At 42.4% G+C, this 26,706-nt stretch overlaps 1 protein-coding gene across 4 annotated transcripts in view; it reads left to right on the plus strand.

Annotated features, from left to right (window-relative positions):
- Positions 1–1,348: 1,348 nt before the first annotated feature.
- Positions 1,349–26,706, plus strand: part of ILDR2 (immunoglobulin like domain containing receptor 2) — a 95,868-nt gene continuing 70,510 nt past the window's right edge. For all 4 annotated transcript variants that reach the window (XM_053455507.1, XM_053455510.1, XM_053455506.1 and 1 more), the window contains exon 1: positions 1,349–1,503. In XM_053455507.1, coding sequence (XP_053311482.1) covers positions 1,458–1,503 — 46 coding nt within the window. In that variant the 5' untranslated portion in view covers positions 1,349–1,457. The remainder of the gene's footprint in view (positions 1,504–26,706) is intronic.

The raw sequence follows: 26,706 nt of genomic DNA on the forward strand, positions 1-26,706 counted from the left end.
GGGACACCCCTTGTGCATTTTAATCTGTTTTTTTTCAGGAGCTTTGATCCTTAATCCCTTCTAAATTCCAACTAATTTCCAAGTACGCTTTGTTTTATAACCATGGCGACCGCTGGAATAATCCAATAAGCAGCTACCTTCTGATGGCGAAAAAAGACCGCTATCGGTTTTCATAAAAAACACCATTTTCCCCTTAAAAACGTCAGCGCAAAGGAGTAACGGGAAGGCAAAGACCACAACGTGTGGTCCAACAAATTAGCAAACTTACTAGAGGTTGGGAAGGGCAGTAATGTGGGACAGAGCCTGAAAGTTAGGACTGTCTTGCAAAAATGGGGACACTTAACAGGTATGCCATGTGTCTCTGACATTAAAACATCAGATAAGAGCCATTTGGTCCAATAATTTCTGCAGTGATGACATCATTCCTAACCAGCCCTTGGTCTCCTCTTAGATTCAGAGGCACTCTATGCCTATTTCATGCATGTTTGCAATTCCTCGCTGTATAAGCCTCTACCAGCTCTGCTGGGGGCTGTTCCGTGTATCCACCACCTTCTCAGCAAAGTAAAACTTTTCCTGCATTCCGTCTAACTTGGCTTCTAACCAGCTTGGCTGGTTTACAGAAAAATAAATCGATAACCGCTTGTTATGGGAGCCCGCAGACTGCAGGTCTTTCTGACTCCTGACTTTTCTTAGGGTTCTCCATGCAGGAACCCGGGTGACGTTTCTCGTTTCCCCAGCGCTAGCCGGGTGTCGTCGTAAGAATTCAAAACATAGAAACATAGGATTTAGCAGATAAGAACCATTCGGCCCATCTAGTCTCCCCATAAGTCATAATGTGACTCTTCAGTTTTGTATTTGAATTTGCTGGTCCAGAGAATAAAAACCCACTACCCTCTACAGCCCCAACCCCCCCCACCAGAATTTAACCCCTTCATCCCAGCACATGTGTAAATCAGTGTGAAATATCACATTTCCAGCTTTTTCCATAAAAGCAGCGCAGGTGCACTTTTTCTAAGGCATCATGCAATGCAGTGCCCAGTCTGTGCCCTCTCATTCACTCACTGCACTGCCATGCAAAGCTTCAGTGGGCATCAACAGGGATAAGGGGGGGACACAGACACTGTTTGTCTCCAGGAGGGACAGCTGTCACGGGGGGGGAGCAGTGGGCACTGTGGGTCACTGCGTGGCAGTGCGTGGGGCGCATACACCGTGGGTACACACCTCCAGCTGTGTACAGAGTGCCTATTACCCACATTCTGTGTGTGTGTGGAGCTCAGACACACACGCCCGCACCTCTCCATCCCCCCTCTGTTTGTTGTCGGAGTGGAAGATTCCATTGCAATGCTGCTCTGATCCTCATTCTTGCTCGTGGAGCCCCAGCAGATCAGGGAGATCAGGGAGAGGAGCCAGCTGGTGCAGGGGTCTTTGTGCTCCTCTCTGAATGGAAGCCCTGGGACATGGCTGGACTTATACTGGGGTGCATTGGTCTGATCTGTGCCACAGGTAAGCACTGCATGGGGCACAGGGAGAACTTTTTTTTTTTTACCCTGCCAGGTGCCCAACATATACAGTCCCGTTATAATTGAGGGTCTGTGCAGTGGGGACTGCATTCAGACTTATTTATCTCTGTAAATGCCCCTTCACTCAGGGCAACCTGTTCCCACTCTGCAATTCATGTAGCAAACATCGCATTTGCCTGGAATGAGACAATGGATTGATCTGTCTAGCAGAACCTGATGAGATGTGGGCACTCTGGTCACCCATGCGGAGTGCCCACTCTAATCACAACATGCTGCAGTGGCTAGATGGTTCGAGAATGGCATTCATTTATTATTGGCGCCTGAATAAATGACCGTGCACTCTCTGAATACAGGTTTAACCCCTGGATCCCCTGGCAGGGGCTGCTTTTTGTGTGAATGGCAGCTCTCATTCATACGCACATACACACACTGCATGCTGTCCACACACTGCAGGGGGAAAACATGCATATTGGCTGTTAGCAAGATGCAAAATTGAGAATTCAACAGGAGAAATAGAATGAGTCCTGGGGTGGAATGAGTACCAGATGACACCAAATACCCTTTGTCTTGCTCATTAACCCCTTTTAGGACCAGGGGGTCTACAGTCCATTGTACATCCCCCTGGAAGCCAAAGATTCATGAATGAAAGTCATTCAACTAACTGTTACTTTCCATTCTCTATTGGTATAGAATAGAGAACTACAGCATGCACATATAATATAAAAATAGACTATTTATATGATGTACTAATGTTTTTCTTGAATGAATTACGCATCCTATGAATATTTTTGTTTCTATATTATCACCTAGACACAAATATGGTTATTTATATACCCTGATGCTTTGCGTGTTTTCAAAATTTTCTAAAAAGATTCACCGACGTCATTGTTTCAAACTGATTTTTAGTGGGTTTACCAGCCTGTTGTGGGTTCCATGTTGTGTACTTGCCCCCCGAACCATAGATGTGCTGTGTTGTGTGGGTGCAAATGTGCCTCTGTTATATTGTATATAGTGTAAGGTGCATTATTTATAGTAATACAATAATTAGTGTAATTTACCTGCCTGACTCATTGTATCCTCTTCTGAAAACTGTGCTTAATTATTAAGTGTTTGCTTCTGATAACCCTCGGGCTCACATCAGCATTTTGTGTTATTACATCATCATTCTGACTTCCCACTGAATATTAACCGTTGGAATCGATCGACATCCATGAAGTGTTTAGGTTTTTATTATGCACATCATTTATCCCGGCTCCTTAATGGTTTTTATTTTTTATTTTATTGGAATACCAGTCATTCCGTGCTGGTGAACGGTAACACTTATCAACTGTATGCTTGTGTTAACCTCTGCTGTGCCAAGAAATCCGCCAATTGGAATTTCCATTTATGTTCCATGCCACTGGTGCAGCTATATTCTAAATTCCCTTCATAGGGGGATTTTAATGGTTGACTGTCACTAAATTGTAAGCCCTTGGGTGGAACTTTATGCGACGGGGACAGTTTTATTTTGGTGATCTTTTTAGATCTACTGTGTAGATAAAACATGTCTAATCCTGCGCTTAATTCTGTTTCTGTCCTCGTGGAAACAGGCGTTTTGAATATGAATAGTTGTGTTATCTAGAACCTCAATTTCACGTTCTAGGTTCTTACTTTTTTAGGATCACCTCTGTACAAATATTGTGTAGCATAAAGTTGTCTAGTGCTGATAAATAATGTGACCTGCGCAGGGTTTGGTTTCAGCAGAGCTTTTACATATAGGTCAGCGAGTGAATGAGACTTGAACACAAGCCGTAGTATTTCCATGGAGATGCGACAGACCACAATGATTAGATTTGGGCTATTTCATGCAAAGTTATCAGATTTAAATGTCTTTTTTTAGTAGTTTGAAGGAAGTGATATAATTCATATGAAAGAATGTTGAAAAGGAACACGTGCAAAGTACGTTTTTTTTCCGCTTCTCAGTGTGGAGATGATTTTAATAATGGGTTTCTTCTCTCCTGCATTGTTCGGACCCCGTATGCATCGTTATATCTGTACCTAGGATATTCTGTTCTATGTAACTGCTGTTTTTTTTTCTGAGTTTGTCCAGCAATTAGACGAAATGAGCCCTTTCACAACGCTGGGTTATGTTTATTTTTTTTAGAATGTAATTTTTTCACCCCAATAAGGACTATGATTTCACGTTTATGTCTTTCTAACAGATCCAATGTGTGTGATTTTGTTTTCTCCTGCCTCCCACACGGGGAGAATGTTGCAATACATGTTGCACGTTACCCACTGCCAGCCGCTGGCCTACCTACAACTCCCCCTTCTACTGAATGCAGCCCATTCTGTGGGAAAGGTCACAACGGGCTATTGTTCATTAGTAAGAGGTCAGTGCGATTAGCACACAGCAAGAGCCTCCACAGCTTGGAAGGGGACATTATTTAAAATACATATTTTATAAAGTAACTAAGAAACATGTCATTTTTTTGGGGGGGGGGGGTTATCTTTTATTGATATAGTACCATCAGAATGTATGGTGATGTACAATAAGTAGTATATAAAATAATAATAATAATTTTAAATAATATTTCCAAAAATTAGTGTATAACTGCTGCAAGGACAATTGTTCTCTGGGGAAGGTGTCTGTGCCATAAATTAACCCCTTAATGACACAATGGGTTTAGGGACCGCCCATTGTCCTTAAGGGGTGAAGACACTAATATCACACTTCTGCCCTGTTGGAAAAATACTCTATTGGTGTCCCAAGATAAAGGGGAGACTCGGCCTAGTGTCCCACTGTGACCATGAGATGTGGCCTGTCGATGCCAGGCCTTTAAAAAATACATTTAGTGCTGAGAATAGTTTAACACGAAAGAAACAACCGCTAATACCGTGTTTGGCAGTGGGCTACAAATAAAAACAGAGTATAATTACATTTGGGGATTTTTTTTTCTTTCTGCTGAATACAGTTTTGACATATTGTACAGAATACACTTTATCCACTAAAGAGTTACTTTAGTTCCTCCTCGAACCAGTCTTTAAAAAGTATGACATCATAATCTGGTTTATGTTCAAAGCAAAGTTTGACGAGGATCTTCTGTGGCACCTAACCTTCTTGTGGCTTCCTGATGCCACGGGTTCAGCGGACGTACCCGATAGCAGGCTGGGAAGTCCATTGACATGTAAGATTTTAAAGGGAAAGTAACATTTTATCTTAAGTGCTGAATAATAAAGAGTTTACATAGGTACAATGTATGTTTCCAGCTTGTACTATGGAAGGGACTTGAGGACTTGCTGACTTTGTACCATGGAAGGGACTTGAGGACTTGCTGACTTTGTACCATGGAAGGGACTTGAGGACTTGCTGACTTTGTACTATTGAAGGGACTTGAGGACTTGCTGACTTTGTACTATGGAAAGGACTTGAGGACTTGCTGACTTTGTACCATGGAAGGGGCTTGAGGACTTGCTGACCTTGTACTATGGAAGGGACTTGAGGACTTGCTGACTTTGAGGACCAGACTTGATTCACACAATCACTACTAAAAAAAAATGCACGTCTTAATTGTAAAGATAATTCAATAGATGTTTAAAATTATTCTTACATTATTCTAAGGCAGTGGCGGTCGGTTCAGCTTCATTATTGGCACCAGCCAGTTCCGCGTAGATCAAATGAAAGAGGCTATCCGTGTGTTTCATTTCCCGGCAGATAAAAGTCAGGCTCTCAAAACATTTAATTAAACCGTAAAATGAAATAGCTTTTCCTATCTTGCACAAAGGCTAATGTTTTACTTGCTGATGTGGCTCCCAGGAATATTTACCTAGTAATATATTATATTGAGTTGGGTTTTTTTGATCAGATCCAATGTTATTTTCTACGATATTCCACCCCGTAAAAATAAATTAAATAAATGTTCATATAGAACAAAAAAATACAGTAACTGGTATGTATTGAGCTTGCCTATATATTACACGTGTGTTAAGTACACAATATTCAATGTAATTATTCATAAGTGTAATATAAATAAAGGGGGACGTCTTTTTCCAACCGATACTGATTTCTATTAGTTAATTCTTTTTTTCTTCTAGCAATCCCATCGAGCAGATGCCACGTGCCCACTCATGGCTGCCCACACATTCACAGAAAGAGCAGTTTTACGGTAGATTTTAACCCCTTAATGACAAAGCCCGTACATGTACGGCCTCAAAATGCATTGTTTTCAAGGGGTTTAGGGACCGCCCATTGTCCTTAAGGGGTTAAAGAGGAACCGTTGCATTCTTACATCTAATTACAATACATTCACTATGCGTTGGTCCGGTTATTAGCGGGTTGGAGTTACTTTTCAAACTTCCTTCCCTTTTCACTTAAGTAATAATAAAAAAAGATTATGATTATTTTCTGTTATGCTGTAAGCGGGAGCTGCCATCTTGTTTTTATTTGCTCCTTCACCCTAGGATATTTGTGATAATTTGTGATGATGATTGCACCGATGTAAACAATGTCTGGCGACAAAGCAGTGGTGCAGGAAGTGGTCCATTGGTCTAGGAAGTAGTCCAGGAAGTGGTCCAGGAAGTGGTCCAGGAAGAAGTGCAGGAAGTGGTCCAGGAAGTGGTACATGAAGTAGTCCAGGAAGTGGTTCAGTGGTCCATGAAGTAGTCCAGGGAGTAGGTACTACTTCCTGCTTGGGCTGACAGAAAGATTTCGGCTCAGTCTTCCCTGTGGGATCATGGCCAATGGAGGAAAATTTGCTTGGAAATCTGTGTCGTAAATGTGGTATTAGAGCCGAAAACTATAATTCTGAATAACTTTGAAATTGAACACTCCATCGAACACTCAAGATACTAACACTTTTCAAAGCTCGGTTTAAGTATAGATTTGTATGAGAAATCACAATTCTGCTTGTCCTGTTGTAAAGAGGGTAATTAAAGGGGCAGCCTACTTGAAGTCAATGGGAGCGCTTTCCGCACATGCGCTCAGTAGACCCCCCACAGAGCAAGCGCTTTCCAAATATGTCCTCAGTAGACCCCCCCTGCAGAGCAAGCGCTGAGTGGGGGTAAGTATATCATTTACAAAATGTGCAACGCAAAAAATGGGGTCTGGCAAGGGAGCGAAGGGGACACCATGAACATTTAAAGGGCCCTCTCAGCTATCATTTGCATTAAAGGGGCAGCATTGTCTACGAAAACTCCCAAATAAGCAGGAAATTTCCTTTTTTTTTACATTCACATTAGAAAGATGAAAACTATGTTCCCTGCCTGCAAATAGGAATAGACTTTGAAAAGAATAATGATTTGAGCTGAATTGACAAAAAATGTCAACTTATTTACTCATTGGGACCAACATTTTTGATGTTATTAGTAAATAATAAATATGTTATCATTTGTTTCCTGAATTGTAAAAAAATAGGGGAAAAAATGGGAAAGGGAGTAAAAAAAATGAGATTGTTCCCAGGTATAATGATAATATGAGGTGTAAAGATTTTTTTATGTTTTATTGATATATGTGAAGATTTTTGGCTACAAATAATGATAACGGCTGCAGCCGTTTCAAAAGACCATAAGGATATTTTACGCACTTTTCTGGGATGTATATTTATTAAATTACTAGGAAGGATCTGCGCTTTTAATTATTGTTAATCACTTTAAAGTATGGCTGCTAAATTATAGCTTAGGAAAATATTAACAGTGCTACTTTTTTTTTTTTTACTGTAAAATATAGGGTAGAAGACTAATTGTATTTCTTAAAGAGAAACGCACGGAATTGTAATGAATTCTTTTGATCGGTAATCACATGCTGAGCTTAGGGTGGTTCATTCTTTTTAATGATGAAAAAAACGGAATAAATGTTTTAGTTTTTTTTTTTTTTTTTTACCCTCCGTACAGTACAAGATTCATACAACACGCGGTGTGGATGTGTAATCACGCGAAACATTCCGCTTGGGAAGCGTGACGACTGTACTTTGTACCGTGATCTCGTCTGAAAAACAAAACAGATGGGAACGGTTACCTGATTACCACTTTTGTTCAGTTATTATGGCCCCTGAAACCCGCATTTATTTATTTTTTACTCTTTTTTTCTTCTTTAAATGCAAGTTACTTCTTTTCATGCTTATTTGTGTTCATATTGACACAATGCGTCAAACGTAACGACACGAGCGTGACATCATTTCTCACGTGCAGTTATATTATGACGCAAATAAACTAAATTTCAACAAAAATAAGGCGGATAAGAAGCACCTTGCGTGTGCCTGGTAAAAGTTATCTTTTTTTTTTCTCCCAGAAGATGTCAGCTTTAAATGGCCCGCTTGCGCACAAAGATTTCTTGGGGGCCACTAAGATAATGCTGTGCCCCTGAAAATAATTGGGGAACAGTTGGTAGGTTAGGGGTTTAGACAGTGCTTGCCGTATATCTTCTTCAAAGGTGTTGATATGCCAAATTTACTGTCTCCATGGCAAATTAATATTTTTTTTTATATAGTACCATCATATTCCATAGCGCAGTACAATGGGTAGACAGGACAAGTAGTATATAACGTAACAAATTGACTTACAGAAACTACAGCAAAGACATAACATTTCACAGTTTATTGTATATAAATTTTATCACGTGGGAAATGGCACAATGGTTTCATTAGATTTATATGGCTTCAAGAGGTCTTTTCCCACCCTAGTCCTGCCACAGATCAATGGCTTTAGTTGTCAAGATTAGTTAATTCTCTCTGGTCAACTTTTCAACTAACTTCACCGGACCTTCCACCGTCAAAGGCAACCACAGGCGAATTGGGATGGAGCTTGGGAGGTAGCGATACTGCGCATGCGAATCCCGCCATCTTGCCAAGTTCTACCTCTTTTCTGAAAAGTAGGACAGAGGTAGAGCCAGACGGGACAACAGGAGAAAGTGGAGACGTTGGGACTGTCCTGCGCAAAGCGGGAGGCATTCTTCACCATGAGGGACCAACCTTCTCCTGCAGGAAGGACTAAGCTGGCCCTGTATAATTAAAGCGTTGGTACTGGGCCAACTATGCATTATGCAGGGCCTCCTTAGACCTTTATAGAGAAGAATCTCAAGGGGGGGTCAGAATGTTCAAATCTGCAACTCCCAGTTCTGTCAGTATTCCCATAAGAAAGGGCAAACGTTAGCTAAAATATGTTTACCTAAATATGCATGATATTAAAGAACTGATGTTGCAAGGACCACTGTTGGGGGGGAAAGCTAAAACCAGCGGAATTAAACTCTCTGATCAAATGGATGGGAGGTAAGGCCCAAATACTTGTGTTTTTGTAATAGCATAATTGGCCGTACATGCCCCTGCTATGATTAAACTGATGTCAGATGCCCTCCTCCATCATGGCCGACTTGGAAAGAGTCTGGGGGCCATATTTAATTTTTATTATTATTATTATTATTATTTTTTTACTTTTTATGTATGTTATTGGTACAAGTGGCAATTAAGAACGCAACCTCGACTTACATTTACTTGCAACCAACTTAAGCGTGTGCTGATGGTTGGGTTTCGTAAAATGACTTAATGTCGCCTATACTTTAACTTGACTGACATCATGACTTTTATTGAATGCAGTTCAGTGCTTACCACGCACGGTAATTCCTATTTATACAGAGTTTTATGATCATTACTAGAGCCTTTTAGTGGGGTTTAGTTGCATTTCTTATTTTATCTCTAATTTAGGGCCCTCTAAATATTTTTGTTAGGGGCCCCTAGAAACCTAGAGCCGCCCCTGTCCTTGTGTTATGTACGGGGTAGCAGGTTTAGTGCCCCCCCTGTACCCTGGAATTGAATGTAGTTCATTTTAAGGACTGTTGCCGCAGAGGAGACATGAATTCAAGCGGCAAGTGACACATTGTGTTACCAAATCCGGAAAAAATAAGTTAGTTCTGATATGTAAAACACAAAGCGGATATCTGCGCCACCGAATAACGTGTCTCGTTCTGCCGGCAGCCACCTCGGAAAATGCAAATCAGAGCCGGAGGGGAGGAAGTCAGCTCCGCAAATATGAATTCCCAGACTAGCGATATCAACGCGATTTACTCCCAGACGTTGGGCTAATGTGGTCTGTTTGGTTAGAAACTCATTTTTTAGAACAGATAGTATCTGGCGCTCCAGCTAAAATTATCTTTTAAACAACCCCCTTCAGAAACCTCATCAAATCTGCCAACAAAGGCCTTTTGTATAAATTAGACACATAGAACTACTAATGAGCAGTGTGTGTATATATATATATATATAATTTACCACCTTGCAAAAGTTTGGGGTCACTTAGGAATCCAATTTTGTCCATTAAAATAACATGAAATGGATTAGAAATCCAGCGTAGACGGGGTTAATGTTGTAAATGACTATTGTTGCTGGAAACGGCTGATTTTTAATGGAATATATATTCATAGGCCTACAGAGGCCCTTTATCACTCCCATCACTCCTGTGTTAGAATGGCCCTTTATCACTCCCATCACTCCTGTGTTCCAATGGCCCTTTATCACTCCCATCACTCCTGTGTTCCAATGGCCCTTTATCACTCCCATCACTCTTGTGTTCCAGTGGCCCTTTATCACTCCCATCACTCCTGTGTCCCAATGGCCCTTTATCACTCCCATCACTCCTGTGTTCCAGTGGCCCTTTATCACTCCCATCACTCCTGTGTCCCAATGGCCCTTTATCACTCCCATCACTCCTGTGTTCCAATGGCACGTTGTGTTCGCTGATCCAAGTTTAAGTTTAAAAGGCTAATTGATGGTTAGAAACCCTTTTGTAATTATGTTACAGCAGGAAATTTCCTTGTTTTCCATGAAAACAGCTGAGTGACCCCAAACTTTTGAACGGTAGTATGTAACTCATATCTTTTTTTTAGAATAATTCATTTTTTTAATAATCTCTCCTGCTTCCCGCCAGGCGTTTCTAGGGGTCGTGCCCCCCTTTTAACTTCCTAGAAACAGATGAAGGAGGTTTGTGTGCGTGTGCACGGGTCTGTAATTAGCCTTTATGTTCTAAACATTGCCAGCCAAGCGGGAACCTATTTTTAAGTCTCTATTCTTAAAAAAAAAACCCTCCCACCGCCTGTATGCAGGGGGTAGTTCCACGAACCCTTCCTGTCTTCTTTCTCATGCTCCAGTGGCTTCACCGATGAGCACCGCGTTCAGTTCTGTGTCCGGACCCGGCGGGCCGTGTTATGAGAACCTCGTGTGCTGTCAGAGCCGTGAACCCAAGCGTATCCTAAGCATGAGCGGAGTAGCCGGGGTATCATGCGCACCGGTAAAACCCTGCCGGTCAGACATCCACAGGAGTCATTATTTGGTAAACGTCCTATTACTGCGACGTGACTGAACCCCAAAGTAATGGATCGGTGGGGTATAGATTTTTTTACTAGGAACCTTGTTAATACAATGTAGGCATCTCCTTGTGGATAACTTTGTGTGATTTCAGATCTACTTTTAAGGAGATGGTGTATCGGGATGTTGCCAATGGCGACATAGGCAGAACACATTTTTTTATGAATTAATGCAGGAATAAAAATAGTTTTGGGAAATGTATTAACGTAAGTGACCGGAACGCTCCCCATTACTCTCAATGTTCCATTGGGGAGGTGGCGCTAGCCCTGGCCCTGGGCATACAGTAAATGGGCCAACCTTGACTATACATATGCATCGAGTAATATTTCCCTTTAAAAGTGTTCCTATAAACACTGTAGATGCATCGGGTTGGTGGGGTTTAGCAGTCCGTTGGTAGATCTAGGCCAGTGAGCTTGCACTCTGAAGCACATCTGGGGCGCTCTGTGCTCAGGTGTGATTCGCAGCTTGCATTCCCTGCTCATCCGAATGGCAGAACGCCGTCCGGCTGGCAACGCTCCCAACTTACAGCCCATTCAGCTGTTTTTCATTGCTCTTTTAAAGTTACCCTTCTGCTAGTATGTTCGGTAATTAAACCTTAGCCTGTCACTTTATTGTTCCTGCTGAAGCTTTAATTGAAGAAAAAACAAGCCTTTTCAGTCCCTATGGCAACAACCTATCAGTGACTGTCTTTGTGCCAAATAACAATTAAGTTATCCCGGCAGAAATGATGAAAATATGACAAAATTGTTTATCTGAGAAGGATTTGTGCATTCAGCTAGCAATGGTGTTTCTAATAATGTAGTTAGTCCCAAATACAAGTATATATATATATATCCGTATATATTTTTTAACAGTTTAAATTCCATAACTTACTGTTGGAAAGACAAATAGTGATCGTTTTCGTTTTTTCCTGTCCTGTGTCTTGGATGCAGCGTGCGCGGCCGGTGATTGGCAGCACCGGCACCCGTTGTGACCATATGTGCTGTCAGATTCTCGGAATCGGATGCAGTGATTGGCCAGGTTACCGTGATATCCGCTGTGTGCGACATTATCTAAAAGTTTAAGGTTCCTCAGGATCAAGTATTTTTTTCACATTAAGGGGACACACCAAGAAAAAAAAAACAACCAAAGGGAGAAACTGCAGCCTCAGATCTGCAGCAGAACGACACCTCCGTGGTCTGTCGAATCTGCAGAATCCCTGAAATTTAAAGGGGCCACTCATTTATCATTTGCATTGAAGTGAGTAGAATGGCTGGGATTGCCCCTTTAACTTTTACCTATGAATGGTCTAACCAGCCAATTCTTTTCTCCTACTAAGAAGGATTTGCCCCGCATGATGTATAGATAAACCAGTGAGACTTCTTCCAGGGCCGGAAAACAACATGCTTTCTGACATTTAACACTTTAATGCATCCGATGGCTGCGGGGTCCTTTTACGATTTTTGTGTTGTCCTTATTACAAATGCGTTTGGGCATTCTGTAGAACCCCCTAAATCCACCTACCCCATTCCCCACACACCAGATAGATGCCGTGTAGGAGATGTGTTCCTTGCACTCAGATACCCACGCGCATGCACAGAAAGCTAACCCATTGATTTAAATGGGAGCGTTTTGCTCCCACTGATTGCCTGCTTCGGTCGGCGGCAAGAATAGTTGGACCACAGAGGAGGAGGGGAACTGCAGAAGCAGGGCGAATAAAGAGTTTGTCATACTATATGAATTAAAGCAAATGTGCGTAATTGTTAGCAACATCGCTACATGTAGCTGAAACTGTCAGCACTTAGAGCTGTTACTTCAGCTGCTAAACGGCTCTTCATGTTGGGGCCCTTTTGGCAAGGAAATGTTTATTTTCTTCAGTATTGTTAAGCACAGTGGCATACCTAATGGGGCGGTCTGTCCTGGGTGCCACACATCAGGGTGAAAGAGCAGGGTCAGTTGGGGAGATCATGGATCTCCCTCTAATCATCCTGAAATCAAGGGAGTGGGAGGTCTGTACATACAGATGGCATATGCTGGCATATTCTGGCTCAGCACAGAAGCCACGCTCAATGCAGAAGAGCAGAAATTGTGAGAGTGTGAAGAAAGCATGAGTGAGAGTGTGATGGGAGTTATGCTGTACCACTGCCAATGTCTGGCTCAGTATATAGCAAATAAATAAAGCTTTGATGAAGTCATTGATCAATTTGCAGAAATAGAGGCTTGAAAGCACAGGATACCTTTGGCAGAATAGAATGAATGGTCGTTTTGGACCTGTGTTTTGGGGGGTTTTGGTATTATAGGAAGCAGCGTTCTCTGTTCAGTCATTTGTATATAATTAAACTTATTTAATTTATTTTTCATATTTTTTTCTCCCAATTGACACACATTTTACAAATGTGTGCAATAAAGATTCCTGCAAACATTACAATGTACAAATGATTTATAGTGCGTGTGGGGAGTGGGTGCCACATAAACGGGTGCCAAATACTCTAGGTACCCCTCTGGTTTAGTATTATGCATTCTATGCAACGCTATCTGTTCTGCTACTGTAACATGTGAATCATTTTATTATAACAGACCCTCTTTAAGTTGGTAAACTATATCGTTAATAAACCTGAAAGTCCCAATTTATTAAATTATATTCCAATTAACGGACGATGCGATAAAAAAAAAAAGACCTGTATTGCAAAATAGCTGTGATTTTCTGCTGACAAGTGATGGCTGTTAGACCTTTTTACTGGCTTTGTATAACTTTGGGAGATTAGTATTTTCTTCCCTCTACTTTGTATAAGGAACAGCTGTTCCTGCGCTTACCCCGAATGTCTTATTTTGCCAAACTCCAGGATCAGTGTAAAAGGTTCCCAAACCAGCCACTCGCTGTCGGGAGTTTGAATGGTTAACAGTAATCAGCTCTGACTTGGATCCTTTTTTTGTGATTAGGGTTGAAGTTATGTTTCTACTAGAGCTGAAACAACGAATCGATAAAATCGATAATAATCGATAACGGAAATCATCGATAACGATTTCCGTTATCGATTAATCGAGTGATCAATTCGTTGTTGGAGCACTCGGCTCCTTTTACTTACCTCCGCGAGCGTTCCCCGCTTCTGCTACACGCTCTGCAGTCTCCGCCTTCTTTTAGCTACGTGACGGATGTGACGCGTTCCGGAGGTAAGTATTCTTCATGTCTATGTGCACGGATCGCACAGAGCCACTCGCACAGAGCGAATCGCTCTGTGCGAATGGAGCCACTCGCACAGAGCGGTTCGCTCTGTGCGAGTGGCTCCACTCGCACAGAGCGGTTCGCTCTGTGCGAGTGGCTCCACTCGCACAGAGCGGTTCGCTCTGTGCGAGTGGCTCCACTCGCACAGAGCGGTTCGCTCTGTGCGAGTGGCTCCATTCGCACAGAGCGAACCGCTCTGTGCGAGTGGCTCCATTCGCACAGAGCGGTTCGCTCTGTGCGAGTGGCTCCATTCGCACAGAGCGGTTCGCTCTGTGCGAGTGGCTCCATTCGCACAGAGCGGTTCGCTCTGTGCGAGTGGCTCCATTCGCACAGAGCGGTTCGCTCTGTGCGAGTGGCTCCATTCGCACAGAGCGGTTCGCTCTGTGCGAGTGGCTCCATTCGCACAGAGCGGTTCGCTCTGTGCGAGTGGCTCCATTCGCACAGAGCGGTTCGCTCTGTGCGAGTGGCTCCATTCGCACAGAGCGGTTCGTGAGTGTGGGTGCAGGGCAGAGTGGGGGTGGGGGTGCAGGGCAGAGTGGGGGTGGGGGTGCAGGGCAGAGTGGGGGTGGGGGGTGCAGGGCAGGAGACTGGGTGCAGGGCAGAGTGGGGGTGGGGATGCAGGGTGTGAGTGTGGGTGCAGAGCAGAGTGGGAGACTGGGTGCAGGGCAGAGTGGGGGTGGGGATGCAGGGCAGGGTGTGAGTGTGGGTGCAGGGCAGAGTGGGTGCAGGGCAGAGTGTGAGTGTGGGGGCAGGGCAGAATGTGGGGGCAGGGCTGGGTGCAGGGCAGAGTTAGAGACTGGGTGCAGGGGCACAGTGCAAAGTGCTGGGTGCAAAGTGCCAGTGCTGGGTGCAAAGTGCCAGGGCTGGGTGCAAAGTGCTGGGTGCAAAGTGCCAGGGCTGGGTGCAAAGTGCAAAGTGCTGGTGCAAAGTGCTGAATGCTGGGTGCAAAGTGCTGGATGTAAAGTGCCAGGGCTGGGGCAAAGTGCTGGGTGCAAAGTGCTGGGTGCAAAGTGCCAGGGCTGGGTGCAAAGTGCTGGGTGCAAAGTGCAAAGTGCTGGGGCAAAGTTTCTTGAACAGTAATAGTCCACCTCTTTTCAGAATGTTTGGGGTTATTTTGTTTCATAAATATTGTGTTTGGGTTCTTGTACTTTGAAAATATTGTTTTTTATTACATCATAACAAAATAAGAATGTTAATGTAAATTTTAAGTTGTTTTTTAACATCCAGTTCATTAAATTCTTTTAAATAAACAAAAAATTTGCATATTGTTTTTTTTTATCCGATTAATCGATTAATCGAAAAAATAATCGGCCAACTAATCGATTATTAAAATAATCGTTAGTTGCAGCCCTAGTTTCTACTCTTCATAAGGCAGTAACTGCTGTATTTGATGGTATTGAATAAACATATTCTATAGGATCTTTATATAGTTTTGAAGTTCCATTGGAACTGCCGGCCTGCCTCGCACTGTATGTGCTATAAGTGTGGGTATATAGTGACTTGAAGGTCCTGATTTAGAACATCATTGTAGGCTCCACAAATCAATATACAGTACATGGACAAAAGTATTGGGAGACCTGGCTGTTACATCAATGGGACTTTGATGACATCACATTTTAAATACATAGACATTAATATGAAGCTGGTCCCCACTTTGCAGCTATAACAGCTTCCACTCATCTGGGAAGGCTTTACACAAGATTGTGGAGTGTTTCTATGGCAACGATGTTGGATGAGAAGGCCTGGCTCACAATCTCTGTTATAATTCATCCCAAAGGTGTTTCATGGGTTTGAGGTCAGGGCTCTGTATGGCCGGCCAAGTTCTTCCACATCAAACTCATCCAACCATGTTTTTATGGACCTTGCTTTGTGTACCACTATATGGACAAAAGTATTGGGACACACCTCTTAATTAATGAAATCTGGGTTGATTTAATTTTAGGGAAGGAAGATCCTAATGCTTTAGCATACCGGGACATTTTGGACAATGCTATGCTTCCAACTTTGTGGAAACATTTTGAGGAAGGTCCTTTTCTATTGCAGCATGGCTGTACCCCGTCCATAAAAACATGGTTGGATGAGTTTGGTGTGGAGGAACTTGATTGTCCCGCACTGAGCCCTGACCTCAACCCCATCAAACATCTCCATTGGAACCGAGATTGCAAGCCAGGTCTTCTTGTCCAATATCAGTGTCTGACCTCACAAACACTCTACTGGATGAATGGGCAAATATTCCCACAGAAACTCCCCAAAATCACGTGGAAAGGATTTGCAGAAGAGTGGAAGCAGTTATAGCAGCAAAGTGGGGACCAACTTAGAATTCACAGTTTAGAATGTGATGTCATCAAATTTGTTTATGAACCTCCTGGAAGTATCTTCTCAATTTGAAGAGATGCTGGATTTGTTGGTAACATATTTTGCATCGTCTTATCGGGACTATATATTCCACAGTCCAAAAGGGACACATACCCAAGGCCCAAACACCTTTAGTGGCCCATAAGCCGCTGCCTCTTTATCTACTGATTGCTTTTCAAATATATGGCAAACTTAGGAAGACTAAATTCATCCTCTCCCCTGCCTCAAGTGGTTTGGTCCATGGGGACTTCCTGTATGAAATATGAGCAGGGAGTGCTTCCTATGATGAGTTGTGCCTTGTTTTTATAGACACTAGAGAGCCTGTCTGCTTTGAGATACGTACAAAGTGTGTTTGAATGAAAGTGAGAGAGGGCAGTATACTTTATCAACCAAAAAATGGGCAATAAATTAATTTGGGATCATGGCTTACTTTATTTTTTGGATAAACCTCTAAAACTGAACACATAGATAGATCTTTAGAGAGCAAATGCTGCTAACGTATAACTCTGCTTTTAGAATATGCCAACCATGCATAAGTGTTGATTAAGAAGAAAAGAACAGACGCCCACATAAATAACTCCTGCTTATATAATGTTCCTCAAATAACTATTGTCTCCAGTCTGTGTAGGGTGGATGTGCGTCTCTTTTGTTATGTGGCATCCCTATTCAGAACAAACAGTTTTCAACCACGAACTGCAGACGCATCTAGACAAGGGTGAGATTCCCACAGTTAGACTTCAGGGTCCCAGTGACAAAATTAAATGGAATTAAAATTCGGTGGATAAGGGACAAGGCCTGGCGTCAAGAGAAATTAAATTATTGCTTCGATTTCCCAAGCTTCAGGCTGCACGTTGACGTTCGTGGGGTTAACAAATGAAGCGACACTTGCCTCCGATAAGAGACACAAGTAACACGACGAGACACGCATGACCTTTGGATAATCCGGTTAAATAAAATCAAAACTTGATTAGAATGCTCGATTTCAGCTGGAAGATAATTGCCCGGCACACAATGTCTCGGCCGGGTCACTCGCTGTAGGCTTTTCAGGAATCTCCGTATCTAAATAACCGAAGCAAACCTGTGTATCGGGTGAATTTTCATTTTCCCCAAAAATGGCGTCGTTCTGCAGCCTAATTATGTTAGGTCCGTGGAAATGAATTAAAGTTGTCACTGTAGCTAATTTTACACGATTTCATCCCATACAGGCAAGGATCTGAGTTTATGTTTGCATTACAATAGAATTGGTATCCTTTTATCCAATTATTAGAGTTTATTAGCTGCCCAGTGTTAATAATCAATTCACTGGACCTTAGTTTTAGAACGCTACAAAAAAAATGGGGGTTATGGGAGTCCTCTCACTTCTATGTAATGCATTCAGATAGGCAAAGGGACATGGAGCAATGTCAGTCAGCAGCTGCTAAAGCCAGTAAGGTATTGTCGTGTATAAAAAGGGGCATCCATTCGCGGGATAAAAATATAATTTTGCCTCTGTATAAATCAATGGTAATACCACACCTTGAATATGCTGTGCAATTTTGGGCACCTATTCTAAAGAAGGATATCATAGCACTAGAACGGGTGCAGAGGTGGCTACAAAATTAATAAAAGGAATGGAGAATTATAGTTATGAAGAAAGGTTAACTAATTTAAATCTGTTTAGTTTAGAGAAACGTCGCCTCAGAGGGGATATGATAACGTTATATAAATATATTCGGGGCCGATACAAACCATTGTGTGGAAATCTGTTCATAAACAGGACTATGCATAGGACACGAGGTCACGCGTTTAGACTGGAAGAAAGGAGATTTAGTCTAAGGCAGAGGAAAGGGGTTTTTTACAGTAAGGACAATAAGGATGTGGAATTCTCTGCCTGCAGAGGTAGTTTTATCGGAGTCCGTACAGACGTTTAAACTGCAACTGGATGGATACCTGGAAAAACATAATTGTAGCAATGTTATACAAGCAACCTGCAGAGGGTGCTGGAGAGTTCAGTGTGAGTTGTAGTTTGGAGCTAACCAGCTCGGCATGGCAGTTGTATGCTATGAAGCTATGCATAATAAAGAAGCCTGTTTTATCCTTAACTGAGAGTGCATCAATCTATGCATAGAAGGTATCTAAACAATAATATTCGGGGATATAATCTTTAATTATGGGGAAACAGCTTATTGATCCAAAGAGAAATCCGACTGCCATTTTGGGGTCAAGAAGGATTTTTTTCCCTGGTTAGTGCAAAATTGGAAAGAGCCAAACTGGGGTTTTTTTTGCCTTTTTTTTCGGATCAACAGCAACAAATTAACAGATATAGGAAAGGCTGAACTTGGACTCATGTCTTTTTTCAGCGTATATAACTATATATATATATATATATATTTATGGTGGGCCACTCAACCCAGATTACTCTGGAGACTCTGAGAACCGGGCTTTTACCTGGAGAAACTGGGTCAAACCCAGAGAGTACCCAGGTACGGTTGGATATTACTTTAGATTCCTGTTTTCTTTCGTATACTTTAAAGCAGGACCTGGCATTATGAGGATGTTGTGTATGCTGTACCTGTCATTGTCTAATTCATAAAATCTGTTCTGCACAGAGTGTCTACGAAAGCCTTAGAAAATGTATGACTCAAAATACATGTTGAGCTACAGTGTTGCCTTGCTGGTTATTAGTTTGTCCGTATATGTAATTCAGTAAATTTGCATTCAGACAATTGCAACTTGTGTTAGCACAGAAACTTGTATAAAGACTTATTATAATTAGCAATCAGTATGTATAGATCAAAATATATTTGAGGTTTACCCTTGTTGGGTTATAACTTGCTTGTACATTGAGGCATGGCTGACCGTGAAAGGTACGGTACACGCATGTCACCTGTATTCCAACTTAACTAGCATGATGTATAGAGCAAATCTGCTTAAATATATTTATTCCATAGAAAGAAAGCTGCAAACAGTGATGTCCGATTTAGGTTAGATTTTCAGCACTTCATGTATCTTGGTTAAGGATTCTATATGTTTTTTGTGTGCTATAGAAGAGGCCAGCATGTCATACATCATGTACAGAGCTAGTGTTATTTGACACTTGAGAAAGTACCTGTGTCTGCCCATGACATGAGACCAAATCCAATTTATGGGTCAAGTGGCTGAGGTTTTTTTTTCCTGTATACAGAGCGGCATTTCGAGCTGATCCTGTGGATTTTCCAAGCTCTCCCTGTAGCACTTAACGCCAGTCTCTAGTGAAATCGGAATATTGTTGGGTTTTTTTGTGCTATGAAAGTGTGAAGATGCCCTTATTTGTTCTGAAGAATGTGATTTTTTTTATATTTTTTTGCCCGCGAGCTATCCAAGTATCTGTCGATGCGATAACTCCCACTGGCAGTAGGACTTGGGAATGAGTCAGACCAAAGCAGCGTCTCTCCCCCTCCCGCGAGGTGGGAATGTGACAACGTGCGGAACACTCTGCTCTTATCACCAACACTTCACACTCTCTTAAAAGCCTTGTGACTGACTGATTGCTTCAAAACCTGCAACGTCTTTTAACTTTGTCCCATTATTCTAAAACCGTCACCCCAAAAAAATCATGGCTGATGACCGCTTCGGAACAAACTATCCAAAGATAACTGGCTCTACCCTGTTCAGAGATTGTGCCACAATAAGTTTGGAACATAGCTAATCATAGGCGTTGCTGTCTAGAAGTTCAGTGATGTCTCTTAAAGGGACATTCCAGTGTCTTGGGTAGCTCTTTAAAGAACAAATGCATAAAGGTGCATATACTTGAGTGACTCCAACTTTGACACTGTGTAAAGTACAGAGTGCCTTTGGCCCATCAACCATGGGACTAAAACCTTATGACTTCAATAGAGGTGGGGAAACTAAGCCATGGGGGGGGTATTAGCCAGGTAGGTTGACTCACGCTCAACAATCTCCCCTTTTAATGACCTGGGACAACTCAGGTGTATGATTCATCCATCTTTAGGTAATACCAATTTATTATTGGGCTCAAAAGAATCAAAATCTTTGTGGAATAGTAGGCTGCATGGGAGAGTAGCCAGCAACTATAATACCTAGTTTTCTCTTGATCTGTACATTTGCATATATATATATATATATATATATATATATATATATATATACACACACACTCTGCCCCTGTACATTTTTGTACTAATAAGGTGACAATTCTTCCTAAATACGTTCTTTCTCCTGTCTCCTTTAGTAGATTCTGTTCCCCCGCACTACTTCTGGATTAGTTGTTTCCGGGCAACTGCAGTAAGCTCTGTGATTTTTTTTTGACAAGCTGCAGAATGAAAATGCACAAAATCTTAAGAAATAAGAAAAAAAAAAGGAGAAGCGTGATCAATGTACTGATAGGCAAGCAGTAAAATACCGGTTAATGACTATGACCAAGGATGGGGTTGTCCACCTGTGGCAGCCAAGACCATGACTCCCATGGTATGACCCCAAAATTTTCCAAATGAGTAATATTAAACATACTTTAGGTCCTCAACAACACATTCATTTTGGACCTCCTTCTCAACACAGATGCATTCAAGTCTGGGGTGGGGAGGAAGATGTTGGACTCCAATTGATGTCAATAGGAGCACTTTCCTGCCACCTATTTCTCCATATTAGATAAGTACATTTTCTTTAGGTTTAAAGAACACATATGAAAGTACTTTCAGATACATTTAAGGTTCAGGAGGCTCCCTGGGACACCGGAGTGCCCCTTTAAATACACTCTGTGGTCATAAGTATGTTGGCCCCCTGCTCGTGGAACAGCCCCATGGGGCCAAACCAAGCTGGAGGTCAAAGATTAGAGTATAATAATATATAATAGCACTCGAGTATAGATAAGAGTATCTGAGGCTAGCTATAGAGCTGAGTGGATTGGAGTAAGCCTGGGCTCAAAACGTCAGGGCAGGAGGAACCTGAGTGGGTAAATCCAGCTCACCTTCCGAAGCGTCCATCCCCCCTATCGCGGGCTGGAATTAGTTTGTTCCTATTGAAGGAACTTCCTTTTTTTTTTTTTTTTTTTTTTACATTTCTTTTTTCTCCATTTTTTCTTTCGTCTACTTTGGAGATTCCTTGGAGAATTGTGTTTTTAAAGCTCTTTTAAAATATTGAATCCTACTAGCTGGAGATATCGGGTTATATATTTATTACCTGAGATAACAGCATTACTTGTTTTTTATTGCCACATTTTCCACTGTGGCCAACGGGGGAATTTAAAAGATGAAACCGTAATACATTTTTCACATGTAATACAATATGGCCCTTGGTGTGAACCGGTACAATAATCAATTGCTTCTCAGTCAAAATAAAATACTCTTCTATACGTGCCGGAACAATTTATACGAACTCTATTGTGTTGCTTTTCTCTCCCCGCGTTTCCCAAATGTGAGTCGGTAGAAACGTACTGACATCTATATGACTTTGTAACCTAATGATAATGACATTCCTTATTTAATTTTATTTAATAAATTATTTTAATTTCGTTTAATAGCAGAAAAATGTATGGAAAATGAGTGGGAAACTGGCTTGGGCAATTCACGTATATATATATAACTATAACTATATATATATATATATATATATATATATATATATATATACGTGTGTATATAACTATATATATATAGAGCACTGTAGAATATGATGTCACTTATTTAAGTAAAAAATATATATATTCATTTAAAGTAATGTATAGTTTTCTCCTATACATATGCTAAAAAAGAAGGAGAAATGAGGGATTAGGGCTTCCCAGCATAAATATATTTCCCGTGTAGAGCTAAAATGTAGAAGGGTGAACTGATTGAAATGCATTATGCAGAGGATCTATATTTCAGTATTTATTTGAAATTCTTTATTATGTGTCATTTTGGTCCCTAGGGAAACCATTATGCTTTTTAAATGACTGCCGTGCACTTCAAATCATAACATGACACGAAAAGCCGGCACGTGCGCGGAGCATACAGCAGTCTGGGGGGAGGGGAGAAAAACATTGCAGTTATTTATATAGCACCCGCAGATACTGTAGCGCTGTTACAATGGGGAACAATGACAATATTTATCCGAGGATTTTAAATGACAACATCTTCGTCTCACGTTAAAACATACTGGTACAGGCGGAGAAGAGGGCCCTGCTCTCGTGAGCTAACGATCTATTGGGTCATTAAGACAGTAGTGGGACAGCCGGAGAGGACTGCTTGGGCAGGGGTGAGTTGATTGTAGCGATGGTCTGTGTTTTAACGGGGTGAATATTTTTGCCACTTGTATCCTTTTGCTGCCGGACAGTAATCTATCTACGCATGTGTCCATTTTTAAACGGTTAATAGCAGGACCTTGGCTGGTAGCTATTGTTCATTGTGTATATTGAGTATATTGGGTGGGTAGCTGTGTGTGTGGGGCTTTCCATGCCCAATCCTGTGCAAAGGTGCAGATTAAATACTGCAAGCATGCGGCAACGCGTTACATTTACATATCCTAATCAAGTGGATGATAAAAAATATAAAAAAGCATTAGTGTGTGTTAGTTATGAAGAGGCAGAAGGAACGCAAGCAAGGGTAGAAAGGTTAGGTAGAAGGGTTGAACGTGATGGACTTCTTTCAACCTTATGTTCTATAACTATGTAAGACAGGGCTTGACAAATTTGTTGTGAATCTAGGCGCCAGGTAAAAAAGTTAGGAGCCAGGATTTTTTTAAACTAACAGTTGGTCAGGAGGGATCCGATCATCATCAGCCCACTTACTAAACTCACAGCATCTGACCTGGAAGCACCCTGGACTTTCAGGTCAGTGCTGTTTGTTTTGTTTTTTTATTAATTTTTTTCATTTTTTTAACTCTTTCGATGCTGATGTTCCATTGGAGCACAGCATTGACAGATATTTAGTCCCCACAAGCTTGTGGGGACAAATGTTAACCCCTGCAATGCCACGAATGTGTCATACACAATTGTGGCATTGAAGGGGTTAACGCTGCACTGTCGCTCTCATGGAGTGATCAGGCAGCAGGGGGGTGTTGGGGCTGGTCTCCACACTCATGGCAAGACCAAAGAACCTTCTCCCCTGTCCCTGAAGCTGCATCTGGCAGCTGGGAAGCAATTGCTGGTCTATAGACCAGCCATTGCAGGGGGAGTCTCTGATGACTGCTGTAGGCTTCTATGCCTACAGGAATCATCAAAGGGCTTGTGGGGGCTCGTTTTTTTGCTGTTGTTGGTCTGCCTGGGCTTCCAGGCAGACCACCGGCAGCAGAGCCCCTTACAAAACGGGAGTTAACCCCTAAAATGCCGCGATCGCGGCATTGAAGGGGTTAACGCTGCACTGTCGCTCTCGGGGAGCGATCAGGCAGCAGGGGGGTGTTGGGGCTGCTCTCCACACTCATGTGGAGACCGAAGAACCCTCTCCCCTGTCCCTGAAGCTGCCTCTGGCAGCTGGGACTCAATTGCTGGTCTATGGACCAGCCATTGCAGAGGGAGTCTCTTTGATGACATTGATGGCATTGAAGGGGTTAACGCTGCGCTGTCGCTCCCATGGAGCGATCAGGTAGCTGGGGGGGGGTGTTGGGGACCCAATCAACACACAAACCTCTTCCCTGAGGCTGCCTGTGGCAGCTGAAAACACGAGTGCTGCTTTTCCGTCAACCGCGTTTTCAGCCTACAGGATCACTCCGTGGGAGTGATCTCAGGCTCGGGGGCGGGCTCGGGGTGGCTGTGCTGTCTGCCCGCTCAAGTCAAGGAGAAGTAAGACGAGGTGGGAAGAGTCCAAGCCATTGTTAGAGTGAATGCAGCAATAACTAATCCCAGTTACCCACAACAGTCATAGCTGGGCTCTCTGCCCCATACAAGATCACGACTTTAGTGTTGCACAACCGCAGTCCTCGAGGGCCACACACAGGCCAGGTAATGTGTGCCTCTTAGCCTGAAAACATGTAGATGAAGGCATTTCTTACTGAGATACCTGTGTTCAAGGTGGGGTATCCAAACATGCTGTGATTCTGCATACTGATGCCACAATACAAAGGGGTTGTGGGACAGACTTGTAAGGTGCTCAACATAAGTCTCATAGCATCATATGCCCACCTAATCACTACCCACTTTCTTTCACGAGGACTAATCCTCCCCCTTAATCTCCACCACCCTTACAGTAGAGGGGGGACTCCAGGCAGCCGTCGCTAGGGGAGTTGTCATTTTTTTCCGGGGGTCCGTAACAATGTGTAGGTCGTGCTGGTAGGAAAATGCACAGGATAGAGTGCTGCGTGTATGTATTCCAATCCACCCCCTCCACTACGCCATGCATGATTGCAGGTTGGTCAGAGATTCTAATTTGGAACCTTTCTCAAGATCTGCTTGATTATTCCTTTCCATTAGGTTAGTCTCCTGATTGCGGATGGGCTCAGACTGGCGAAGGAGGAGGGAAAGATTCATTGATATCCTCGCTATGCCGCCTTTTGCCACGGCTGACCTGATACAACGTAGTTTTAAATTAAAACTTAAAAACATTTGCAATTCCAAGACATCTTGAAACATAGAATTTGACCCATTCAGCCCGTCTAGCCACCCATTTTTCCTGATCTAAAGACTTAAACCTTAATCAGTCGTTGGTCTCTTCTTAGATTCAGGAGCGATATGCCCTATCCCATGCATGTTTAATACCCCTCACTGTATTAAATGACAGGTCCCCTTTAACCCACAACTAACTACCCAAAGTGTTCTCAAATCTGCTTTATTTGCTCATTTTTACTGGGTGGCTAGTGACATCACACACACATCTGTTGGAAACCTGGTTTATGGAGCTGGCTAAATTTTTTAATCCTTTATAATTATAGTCAGAGATATTTTTTTTAACCCAAGGCACAATTTAATGATTTGACCGCGAGCCTCACATCCTCCGATGGTCAGACGATGAAGGAACCCGTTCTGCGTAGAACCTACACCGTTCTAGCTGTTGCGAATGAATGAGCTTATTCTGAGTTCCAGCTATGGGCATCCAGCCTGAGACACCGCGATTAATCTATTCAAAGCAATCGGAAAAGTGTTAGCAGACGTTAAGCTTTTTTTAAAAGCGATTTCATCATGTCTCGAGGTGGTGAATGAATTTACAAATGACCCTTGTGGCCCCCGCCTGGCGCTGATATGTGTTTTTGGATGAGGCTGTGACGGTGGCTTTGCGGGCAACGTTATAAAACTTCCATAACGCAGCATCCCCGGAGGAAAGGCTGATGGCGTAATGCAGCATGAAGAATGCTGGCGGCCGGCAGTCGGCGGCCACACGATGAAGAATGAGAAATACATACTGCTGCATTGGGGATAAGAGCTGGAAGGAGATTGATTTTATGGGCCCGTCAGGTGAGAAAAAAAGAATTAATCTAGGATTGGTCTGCTTATGATTGCAGAGCTTGTCATCAGCCAATCAATGACCTGATGTCAGATGATGTCGTCGAAATAGTTACACGTGAAGAATAGAAAAAAAAATGATAGAAGGTGAGCGTGTTGACGGTTTCTGGCAAATAAAAAAAAACAAACAAGGATTCAAGGGCTAAGAAACGAGATAAGGCGAAGGCGTTGTTATTTTTATAGAATGGATGTCGCCGCAGAAGGTCGTAACGAGGACCTGCAGAACATTAAAGGACGTTGCAATATCCAGCACGATGTCCCCCGTAGGAGCTCTCATAGTTCACGGTTCTCGCCGGAGGTGACCTTCTCTTAAAGGGACAGTAAAGTCTCAAGGTCATTGATAAAAAAGGGCGGTGTGACTGTTCAATTGCAACATAATGAAAAAGTTCAAGTACCTGTAGTTTGATGACATCATAGCATCTGACAGCAGACAGCTGGACACCTGCTGTCTTTCTTTTGAGAGGAAAGTTGGGAAAAGCTGTCTACAGAGAGAAATGCATTAAAAGGGGTGAAATAAGCTATAACTATAGGTAATTTGGATAAATTAAGTTATGCTGGAAGCTGTAATGATTCTGTTCCCCTTGCAAAGCTTGTTGCTACTGTAGCAAATAAATGGTTCATATACTTTAACCCCTTAAGGACAATGGGCGGTCCCTAAACCCATTGAAAACAATGCATTTTTAGCCCGTACATGTACAGGCTTTGTCATTAAGAGGTTAAAGTTCTGCTGAACTCATGGCGGGTTCCCTTTAACCCGCACACAGTACTCGTTAATCTCAGGCTCCAAATAGAAATCCATTTTTCACACCATCCACAACCAATACATTTATTTAAAGCTTAATTTGATCATTTTTTTTAATGAGCCGCGTGGAATTTTCACCTTGGGTTACTACCATGCCTTTATTTTTTAAAGGA

Source organism: Spea bombifrons, chromosome 2, assembly GCF_027358695.1.
Source record: "Spea bombifrons isolate aSpeBom1 chromosome 2, aSpeBom1.2.pri, whole genome shotgun sequence".
Classification (NCBI taxonomy): domain Eukaryota; kingdom Metazoa; phylum Chordata; class Amphibia; order Anura; family Pelobatidae; genus Spea; species Spea bombifrons.